Source organism: Mchenga conophoros, linkage group LG20 (assembly GCF_057382185.1).
Source record: "Mchenga conophoros isolate Kocher_MC1m ecotype Shallow Benthic linkage group LG20, M_conophoros_male_GT1.1, whole genome shotgun sequence".
NCBI lineage: Eukaryota > Metazoa > Chordata > Actinopteri > Cichliformes > Cichlidae > Mchenga > Mchenga conophoros.
This window is the reverse complement of record NC_140545.1, coordinates 17347474-17358801: the sequence shown is the minus strand read 5'-3', so window position 1 is coordinate 17358801 and position 11328 is coordinate 17347474. Positions and strand designations below refer to the sequence as shown.

At 41.7% G+C, this 11328-nt stretch overlaps 2 protein-coding genes across 3 annotated transcripts; both read right to left on the bottom strand.

The window, feature by feature from the left end:
* Positions 1-1659: 1659 nt before the first annotated feature.
* On the bottom strand, positions 1660-5261 carry snrpg (small nuclear ribonucleoprotein polypeptide G). The gene is made up of 4 exons (XM_085260548.1): positions 5117-5261; positions 4921-4943; positions 4117-4241; positions 1660-1942 (listed from the first exon to the last, which is right to left on the bottom strand). Exons 1-4 carry the CDS (start codon positions 5146-5148, stop codon positions 1892-1894), a joined length of 231 nt encoding a protein of 76 aa, XP_085116674.1. The 5' UTR covers positions 5149-5261; the 3' UTR covers positions 1660-1891.
* Positions 5262-6399: 1138 nt separating this feature from the next.
* On the bottom strand, positions 6400-10648 carry LOC146550596 (uncharacterized). Of its 2 annotated transcripts, none has more exons than XM_085260443.1 (2): positions 10391-10648; positions 6400-9813 (listed from the first exon to the last, which is right to left on the bottom strand). In XM_085260443.1, exon 2 carries the CDS (start codon positions 9786-9788, stop codon positions 8232-8234), a length of 1557 nt encoding a protein of 518 aa, XP_085116569.1. In that variant the 5' UTR covers positions 9789-9813; positions 10391-10648; the 3' UTR covers positions 6400-8231. The 2 variants fall into 2 exon arrangements, with proteins under 2 accessions (XP_085116569.1, XP_085116568.1); XM_085260442.1 differs by lacking the exon at positions 10391-10648 and adding an exon at positions 10232-10377.
* Between the last annotated feature and the right edge of the window lie 680 nt (positions 10649-11328).

Below are 11328 nucleotides of genomic sequence, written 5' to 3'. Positions count from 1 at the left end.
ACAGTGCGCAGCATAAAAGTCCTTTCACATCGGATGCAGGATACGCTGCTAATGCTAACTGCTAACTAAAAGCAAAGGATCCAGAATTTGTTACGCTGGCTGCTGGGCTCTATGGGTTTTTGCAGCAGCTCTACCTGTACTAGATGCACCTGCTCCTTGTCTTTTCTATCTCTGACTTTATGTCCTCTACAAGAGTTTGTTTTTTTTGCTAGTTCTTCAAATGTTCAATAAAAACATGTATGCTAATTCATAACGAAGAAAGCTTTGTAATGAAGACTGTCATTTCCAAAACACTGCCCGCCCCCACCCCGCGGTCCGCAGCGCTGTTGAAAAGGCTGTGGAAGTCCCTGTATTAAACACGTAGACCTGTGACATAAAAATCACCAAACTCGGACTACCACAGACTGTTTTCCTTCGTGGTGATGAAGGAAAACGCTGGGTTGGCATGTAAAAGGGCATTTATTCCCTTCAAAGACCTGCAGTTAAAAAAAAGCGCCCCTCGACAGCCAAACCCATCTGTTCTCTGATTGGATTGTTACATTTGTGATTGACATGACATTGACCAATCAGATGAAGGGAAGAAAAATAGGGTCAAAAATCCGTACTTGTAACTTGCAGGGGTTTTTTTTCTAAGTCCACACACAAATCTTTTTTACACATACAAATCTTTTTTACAAGTACAAAATATTTATGACCACATTTTGAGCCCATACCTTTTTGTCCCATTCTCTGTCAACATGATCCCACACTGCTTCACTAATGTTGGCTGAGCTCTGGGGACACCAAACCATGACTGACTGATCAAATTTCACTCACTTCACATGGCCTGTTGCCACTGATTTTCAAGCCACTTCTAATGTCAAATCAGAATCCTTTAATAATCCCTAAGGAAATTATGTGAACACTCATACCTCAGCCTTTTCTGCCTGTTTGTCTTCCTTAAGGATGACTTGTTGACAGCCACTCTTCCACTCAGACCATTTCTGACGAGTCTTTGGTGAACAGTAGATGGGTCAGTAAAGGACCTGTGTCAGATCTCTGCTGGATTCTTCTTTTATTTCTTAAGGACATGACATTCAGATACTGTTTGGCTGCTGTAGCGCTTTAGGCCTGCCACTCCTTTAATCCTTCACTTGTTTGTTTTTCCCAAAAATTTTTAAGCACACACTTGACACAATCTTGGCTCAAATATTCAGTTAACAGCTCTTTGGGCATCACATCATTGGTGAACCCCCCCACTCTTTTACATCTGTCAGGCTGCTATCTTTGTAGATTCTGAAGCAGCAGGAATAAATTACTTTTTTGTAAAAGGCAGTGACTAAGTGCATACCTAAATTCAACATGTATTTGGTTTTCTCCTTCTTTTGAAAATAGGCAGGTATAAATGAGCTCAGCAGCAGCCAATCTCCAAAGAAAAACTTTTAGCTTCCGAAGGCCCAGAGAATCACTTAAAATTTCTAAGAAGATCTGTCTCTTAGCGGGGAGAATATGAAGAAATAAGGGTGTTCCACAGTATTTTATATCGGTCCAGCTGGACTCTTATCATCATATTTAGTGTGCAGCTTCCTCTGCCTGTTGCTATAGTAACATGTTGACAGTAACAGAACAATAACTTGTTGTATTGTGGTAATGTGATATAAACTGAATGCAGAAAACCAATTACAAAGAAAACTGATTTATTCACAAGATCACACATTTCAAAAATCCAAACAAAAAGACTGTATCTATCATCTCACAATTCAAATACAAATGCTTTGTCTCCTTACTGAGGAGCCAGAAAGGGACAATAATGTAAAAAACAAACAAACAAACAAAAAAAAAAACCCAACAAAAAAAACAAACAAAAAAAAAAAAATGTAGGGATCATTTTCTTCAGGTGCCTCCTCCGCTCTCATACTCTCTCCAAGGCCTCCAGCATGATGATGCTGTTTCCCCTGATGACCTGTGAGAAACAACACCACACAGAGTAAACACACTACCATCATGACAAATGTCCTAAAGGTTTTAAATAAAGCACTGAGCTTTCCAAATCTAAACAGAATTTAGTATCTTATTCATAGAAGGTAAAGCAAACAGCTTTTCTTGACATTTTAAAGCCTAAATTATACTGAACAGCTGAGCACTCATTCCTGTTGTTTGTAGTTCATTGCCTGGGGAGAATGTGTACTTAGTGTAAAGTAAATCATCCACAGACACAGAGTCCACACAGTCACAAAAAGCAGGCAGGCACAAACTGCCCTAACCATCTCATGATGAAATTTATAACAGTGGGACCCGAGTATACCCTAGCGGACTTGCTGACGGTATAATTCCTGCTTCAAACCGAGTTAGGATGGTTTTGAAATGAATGAAAATGATTTCCTGGAGCAAACAGCAGCAGATGCAGGTATAACTAATAATGTATGGTATGTGAACACAATTCCACAAGTGTGCTATCGTGCAGTCCACCAAACAGTCCCAACAGCATGTCACTGGATGTGGAAGACATATGTGTTGTTCAAATGCTCACAGGTTGACAAGTGGGCCAGAAACGGGGAGGGTGCGATTGTGGAGTTCGGCAGGAAAGGGTATGACACAAACATGAAAAGAAAAGTACAGACAGTGACTGCAGTGGACACTTTTCGTTGTTTTTGAACACACTGTTCACTTCACTTCACTCCCTCCAAGACATCTACAGGAAGCGGTGCCTGAGGAAAGCGGGGAGGATCATCAAGGACTCCAGTCACCCCAGCCATAAACTGTTCAGACTACTTCCATCAGGAAGGAGGTTCTGCAGCATCCGGTCCCGTACCAGCAGAATGAGAGACAGCTTCTTCCACCAGGCCATCAGACTGCTGAACACGTCATAGACACCTCACCTTCACTACTAGAACTTCAACATTATGCACTCCATACTGTACATTAATGCCACTGTTTTGCACATGTCTCAACTCTGTATATTTTTATATATTTTATTTATTGTTTACTCTATTTAATTTGTAAAATATGTGTATACACACACACACACACGTAGAAAAATATTTAGTATACACATCCAGAAATGCATATACTATTATATATTGTACATATATTTATTAGTTTCAGATGTAGCCATTCTTGTATTTTGCTTGTTTACATTATTGTATTTTGCACAACTCTGTTGCTTGTGAAGCTCGCACACAAGAATTTCACTCACATGTACTGTACCAATGTACCTGCACATGTGATGTGACAATAAAAGTGATTTGATTTGATCAACTCGTTGTACTGAGAACTTTATACTTCTCCAAGGCTGGCTGATGGAACAACGACAGCACATGCAAGTGTGGCCCACGCACAGGTTGTAATACATATTTGTGATACTCCATCAACAACAAACACTCTCTGCAGGCAGTCTGTGATTGCGCAGGAACTGCGTTCATGCTACTCCCACTCAAGAATAAAACAAGCATAACAATCTGACGTTGTTCAGGTCATGGTTAATGTTATCGGGGACATGCTAAATGTCTGTGAAATAAGGGCCTAAAACTTGTTCCACCAGCTGAGCTAAAACCAAACCGTCAAGTACAACCAGGTTACAAAGGACGAAATACTAGTAGCACATGATATGCAACCAAAATGTATACAAATGACTCCACCAAGTCTCTTTGCACTCCATATGACAGGAAGAGCAAATGGTGGATGGAAATGACTAATATGATGGAAAAACAGGGCTTTAATCAGGTACAAAATATTTATTTTATTTTGTGATGATATCATGCAGATTTCAATTTGTACTGCTGCTGAAACAGAGTGTGCCAAAATGCAAAGGGTTCACGTGCAAATGAATATTGGCAATCCTGTTAATATACTACAGCTAAAGCTATCAAGAAAGATCGGGGTCTTAATGGGAGTGCTTTGCAGCATGTTCAGACCGTGGCAAATATGAAGTCTGACACCATTATAACCAGAACTCTCTCGTAAATAAGCAAGCTGTAGTTAAGAGGAGAGCAGACTGCTTGAAGATAACAATGCTGTGCTGTGCTTAAGCGCACAACTTTTCTTTGGTTGGATGCACAAACTAAAGAATGAACAGAAGGAATGGGTTAATGGCCTTTGGTGACAATACAGAAAATTAAGAAAGACAAAGGTACTGACCACCATGCCAATTGTGTTCTGCTGTCCTCCGGGGCCCATCTCCAGACAGTCATCCACCACCAGGTTCATAAAAGGGTCGAACCCCCGCAGGATGCCTTGCACATGTCTGCCTCCATTCAGCTTCACTGAAAGGAGAAAAAAATAAATCACTATGAGGAATTTTACAAACTGCTCAGTTCATTTATTTCTGAGACTGATCCATCTTTAAACTCAAAGTTTAGATTGTCCACATACTACCACGAATATTTACATACAGCAAAATAAGACATCCATATTTATGCTATCACATAACCTAACTTTTGAGTCCACATCTATGAAAGGTACTTGACTTACCCAGTGTGAGGAATGAACTTATTATTCCGAGGGTTACAACAAGCTTATTTTCCAACTTTTAAGACCATAAAGACATCTCACAATTATAGTATAGTGTCAATGAAAGACAGTAGGGGTTATAAGATCTGTGCAAGTTATACAATATATCAACATTTGTCCTAACCATCGCATTTCTAGCAGTACTTCCCAGCAACACAACACGCTGCGCGTATTAAAATAAATTCCCCCCCTCCCCATGTGTATTGCCTGCACTACATGTCTGCTCTTTGTTATGAGATCCTGAACAAACAGGGAGCAGAGGTCATCGAAGAAGGCTTTGTGAAGTGTACCAGATGAAAACGTAATTACTGAAATTATTCAATAACTTTACTTTGATATTTCATGCTGTTGCTCAAAAACAACGAAAGACAGGAACAGATTCACTTTTAACATTCCGGCTGCATTTGAATCTGTGCTTGGAGTCATACTCACATGAAAGCTTCTTGTCCATGAACCTGGAAAAGAAACCCATCAGCATCGGTTACATGGTCACAGTTTCTTCACAGGCATGTTAGCTAATGTTAGCTTGTGGCTATTACAAACAATGTACCAGATCTGCTATACAGGAAACAAGAAGCAGGTACAAAATAACCAGTGCGCGTTTATTTATCAAAGATCATTGACTTACTTCTTCAGCTCGGGTGGGTGTGCTTTACTCATTTTAGCTGTATTTTCTGGACGCCGAAGCACTCGTTCGCAATCTTTTCGTTTCACGAAACCGCGGAAGGAAAGCGTGCGCCGACAACCGGAACTTCATTGGTGAACTCTCATAGTGGACCTTCTGCGTTTTCCTCACAGCGCCGCCATGAGGACAGGAGGAGGGAGAGCCGGCCAGCTTTGAATGCATATACCGGTAGTAGTGGAAGAAATATTCAAATCATTTATTTAAATGCAATTATCACAGTATATCCCTCAAATCACCACCAGAAACAGCCTTTCCTGTTGATAAAAGGCAGGATAGATTCATACTTTGATGTTTAGGCAAAATTCTGACCCTGCCATCCAAATGTTGCAGCCTGGGATCAAAACTCATCAAACCAGGTAACATTTTTCTAACCCAGTAATGTCCACTTTTAGTGAGCCTGGTTGATTCATAGTGTCAGTTTCCTGTTCTTAGCTCACAGAAGTGCCACCCGTTCAGTTCTGATGGTGCTGCAGCACATCTGCTTCATTGTCCGTGTTGTGCATTCAGAGATGCTGTTCTGCATACCTTGGTTGTAACCAGTGGTAATTTGAATTATTGTTACTGTCTGGCCTGACGAAGCACTATGCCAAAGCATTTTCACCCAGAGAAATTTTGTTCACTTACTGGGTGTTTTCTCTTTTTTAGACCATTCTTTGTAAACCCCATTTATGGTTGGGTGAGGAAAATCCAGTGTATGTTCAGTTTTTTGGGGGGTGTTTTGCTATAAGACCAAGTGGGCCCAATGACAACCATTATTTGTTGACAAATACATTTAATAATTTGAGGAAAATCATATTAGTGTAACTATTGTTTTAATAATGAATCTAATGTACATTATTGCATTTTATAACATTGTTTTACTGTTCCTGCTTTAAGAGTAATGTGTAAGCTTCATGGCCATTAGTTGTTATACTGTTGACTATGTTCAGAATACAAATGGAAGAGCTTTTAGCTGCGACCTGTTATTTTAATAATGATTTATATTATCTGAACCTAGAAACTAGCTAAAATCATCAAAAATAAATGTATATATTTGAGTAGAAATGAAATAACTTTAAACCACTTTGAATAAAATCAAATTATGGTATAATTTTTGCAATTTGCCCTTGCTAATTTCAACTGTCATCCATTAATTACTATCAGTCTGCTGTATGGCTGTGGCATGCAGTCAGTTTGAAAATTCACAGAATTAGAACAGCAGAAATGATGCAAAGAAAACATCTGACAACTGTTAAATTTTATTTATGTCATCTGCAAAGAGCCATACACACCAACTTACAAAAGACCTCAGAAAAGTAGAAACTTCAAAACCTAGAAACGTATCTTCTACATGTTCACAGTCGCATTTTGAAAACAGTAGTTGAAAATACTTTAGAAAAAAAAATCATGTTGATTTAAGTTTATTCACCAAAGCGCACTTATTGAGCATCGTAGACACACTGAAGGGCTGCCGTCAGTCCATCTGTTTGCATAGTTAGGAAATACGACCAGAGCTCATGCAAGCTAAAAAGCAGGGGCATTATGAAAGGCATTGTTTCGGGTAGAGTTATCCATGAAAGCCAAGTTTGCTCACTGTATAGATTACTGCGATCTCTCTTCCATGATAAAATATTAGGAAACAGCATGTAAACAAACAGTGTTACACATTACAATCTCATTCAGACCCTGGGGCTGCATTTTATCTCTCGAGCAAAGAAATGAACCTCCACCCAGTGCTCTAAGTAGTGCTGCTAACACTCACGTTCGGGACACAAGACTGACAACACGACAAGTTCAGACACCACAATTGATGAATAATTATTGCCAAATTTGTAAGAAAATACAGCAGAAAATATAACAAAAACTAGACAAGTGGCAAACAATTTGTCAGGCAGTGTTCTGGCCAGAATGTACCACAGTTGAGCAGATGGCCTCATTTCTCAAAAGAACAAAAAACAAAACCCTGAGGCAAAGATGAGCTTAGCTCCACTTTGAGCATGCGAGCAAATCCCAACCTGTTTTTGGAAAATGGGGTCGATTAGAAATGAACAGTTCAAACTCTAAGAGCTGGGAAGTTTATCCAAGGTCCAGGAACCTTTACACAACTGATGTTATTATTAACAGCCATTTTCAGCTGCTCCCTTCTCAAAAGGGATCGCCACAGTGGGTGACTCCACAAGTTTGACTGGCAGAGTTTTATGCTCTTTTTATGGCCTCCCTAATACAACCCCAAAGGGGCTTTGTGTATCTGGCTGGAATTAAACCAGCCCAGTTGCTGCCAAGTGGTGAGACCATCTTCCAGGATCATAAGCTACCATTCTTAATTAAAAGAAAAAATAAAAGGAAAAGCAGACAATTTGTGGAAGTTTTTATACCACTCTGTGGTATAAAAGTGGATACACAGACAACAACTGGTCTGAAAGAGGGACTCCTGGGTTTAAAGGTTTGGATACTTTGAATGGATCAAACGAATCAAAATCAAACTGTTCTGGCTTCTACAGTTTTCAATGCATTATAGAGTGAAAATTTGCAGACAACAGTCCTTCACAGTGAAAATATTAGCTTTATGTTCAATTTCATATCATCAGTCTTGCTGTAATAAAGCTGAGGCTCATCTTAAAGGCTGCTGCTGCTAAACAACATAAACACATATTCTGTGTAATTCTTCTTTGTTGTATTTCACTACAATGCAACTTGTTAATGCATGGTTGCTCTGCAAGACGCATCTGAGAAGATGTCCTGTTCTCAGATGTACAAACACTGATTAAACCTCCCTTTAAAAGCTGCTGTGATGGATCTTAGACAAACTGATATCCACACTGTGCTTTTCAATGAGTCTTGCAGGAGAAAATAAAATTCATGGTAAAGGGCTAAATAAAAGCTTAATAAGACATTCTTTTTAACTGTTGATATGGTTTGGATAACAAAGCCCGAGTTTGGGGTACAAAAGCAATATATTCTGAATTCTCAATCAGTGAACTCGTGACTCAACAAGAATTTCACAGAGATTTCATCACTCCCCTCTGTCTAACCCTTCAAGGCAAAAAGGCGGGTTGCTGATGACATTCACACTGACACGTCAGGCTTTGTCAGCTTGATGCGTGTAGCCCTCTGTCAAGCTGTCCTCCTCCACCCTAACTCGAAGGTGCTCCTGACAGTGTTCTAGGAAAGAGTCAAGTGCAGAGAACCCCTGCTGGCAGGGCACGCAGTGGTACAGCCTCTGCCTCCTGGAGCCTGGCCATTTGCACGTGTCCATCTCGGTGGTGCACACACTGCACTGTCTCCTCTTCATGGAGGTTTGGTGGAGCTCCATGTGTTCCTTCAGCTGCTGCTGCAGAGAGAAAACCTCTGCACAGGAGGGACACGGGAAATCTCTCTCCACCTCCTCTTGAGCTTCAGGCACTTCTGTGCATCTCCCTGAAACACCTTTCTTGGTCAACTGTCGAATGACTTTCCTGGGTCTCCCTGGGCCAGCCCTGACTGTCTTAATCTCAGCGAGGCTGGTTTTGGCTTTATTTGGTCTGTTTTCTGATAGTTTGGATGAGTCTTTGGTGGTACATCCTACAGTCTTGCTTTTGTTTTTGATAGCCACCAAGCTCAAGGCTGTATGCTGTCTGTAGTGTGCCCTAAGCGATAAATGGTGGACAAAGACTTTTCCGCAGACCTGACAGGGATACGTGCCTGCTTTCCTCCGCTTGATGACGACTGGCCTCGGCTCTCTCCTGACATTCTTCTCTCTACTGTGCTTTTCTTTTCTGTGCATGTACAGTTTAGAGGTGCTCCTGAAAACCATGTCACAGGAGCGACAGCTCAGCAGCTTTTTTTGAGATTTTGAACTCTTGCTTGGCTCTTCATCCACCTTAGCACTCCTTCCTTTCCTCACCTCCCCATCGGTGGCACTTTGCTCCTCTGCATGGCTGGCCTGTTCATGGCGTTGCAGTGCAGCTTCTGAGCGGAAGACTCTTGAGCAGAGTTGACACGTGTTGATAGCTCGGCCACTGGGCCCTGGAGTATCTGAAGAATCAGAGCGAGTGGAATCCCCCTCAGAAACAGGTGAAGAGCCGTCAGGGAGTCTGCTGGCATCAGCTATATCGGACAGGGACGGCAGCTCATTGCAGCCGGCCTGTTGGTGCTGCAGCAGAGCCTGCTTCTGGCTGAAACCTCTCCCACACGGGGCACACGCATATGGGCTGTGGTCCATGTGATGAGGCTGGCGGTGAAGTGGCTTGTCCAGGGGGCTGCCAGGATCAGAAGTGTGAGTCACGCACGTAGAGCAGGGGGAACCAAATAGCGACATCCCATGACAAAGCTCGCAGCATGTGGACTCGCACTTGTGTAGCTGTAAGGATGACCTCAGGGAGAACTCCTGGCCACACGAGGGACACCGGTGAGGCTTGGGCAGTGTGTGTTCAGACTCCTGGTGTTGTAACAGATCTGTGGCATAAGGAAAGGCGTTACCACATTCTTGACACAGATAGGTGGGCTGCTGGGGCAGACGCTGCCTCTGGGTTTGTGTGTGCTGTTTTGTCTCTGCCCTAGCGATAAAGGTGGCAAGCCTTGACAGAGTGTCTGTGGCTGAGCTGGAGCGACCAAATGACTCCTGGGACCTTGTAGTACTCCAGCTGACTCCATCCATCCTCCTTCACCAAGCTTTCTCCTGGCTTTTATGGAGACACAAGAGGTTTTAGCAGCTACCCTTTAATTCACTCAGACACAAGATCTAAAAGGCTAAGGTACTGAGAAGTGTTTTGGTTGTAAGCTAAATGGCACCACGCCTGCAGTCAACAGCTAGCCAAGCTCTGTAGGATGAGGGGAAACGTGCCTTCTTTTTAACTTGTTCCTCTTTTTTTGTTGACATTCTGAATTACTGGTCGCTAAGTTTTATTCTTCTATTCTATTTGGACAACACAGACTGCGACGATAGGTATCAGTTTAGTGATAAGTCTGAGCCTCTACAACGGTAAACCTTACAACAACACAGCTGCGACCACGGGCTAGCTTTGTGTTTGCTAAGGTTAGCTCGCTGCTAGCCTCGCCAACACGTCAGAAATGCACACTTGCGCTTGTTAACTAGCTTACCTTGGCACTCAGACAGGAGCAGTGCAGCGGCTGTATTGACGAGTGAATAGATTCAGACAGTGCGTTGCATTATTAATGGAATTCTTTAACACAAACCACACTGGCATGACTGCTAAACTGAAAGCCAAGTTTTCTTAGCACTTCCGGCACGTCACTTACCCACTTTGCAGCTTGAGTTCTCAGGTATGCGCAGTGACTGTAGGTATGATGCTTCTCCTCTCTCTTATCTAGCCCATTTACAGTCTTGCTAGTTACAATTAAAAGGACTTTCAAACCAAAACAATTTACTAATTTTTTTTAAATTAATGCCAGCAGTTGCTGACCCCTAATTAACTATTAAAAAGACATAAAATCAAAAATGTTCTCTGCCCCTTTCAACAAGGGTGTTTCCAGATTCATATCGACCATGTTACAGATGGGAACTAGAACAAATGGTGCGATATGGCAGCCTCACTTCTGTCAGTCTGCCCCAGAGCAGCTGTGGCTACAACTGTAGCTTGCCTGCACCAGTGTGTGAATGTGAGAGTGAATGAATAGTGGAATTGTAAAGCGCTTTGAGGGTCTCGAAAAGCGCTGTACAAATGCAATGACTGACTGTTTGTGTGTTTTAGTCCTGTGATATACTGGCGACTCGTGGAGGATTACTCCACCTTTTGCCTGGTGACCCTTCCCCCTTTCCTGACTTGGAAAAAAAGAAGAAAATGAATGGCTGAAATAAATTATTGTCACACAGAAATACTCAAGAAAAATTTTAAAACTAGAGAAACAACCCAAGTAAGTATAAAATGCAGTTTTTAAATGATGATTTCATTTATTAAGGGAACAAAGCTATCCAAACTTAATTTAAAATAGTAATTACATGCGACCCCTGGCAGGAATAGCGACAATCAAGAACAGTGGCTCACATCGCTGTGGAAGAATTTTGTCCCACTCTTCTTTGCATAAGCATTTCAATTCAGCCACACACAAAGGTTTTTGAGCAGAAGCCGCCTGTTTAAAGTCACACCAAAGCATCTCAATCAGGTTTAAGTCTGGACTTTGATTAGGCCACTCAAAAAACTTTTTTTAGTCATTCACAGGTGAACTTGCTGGTGCAT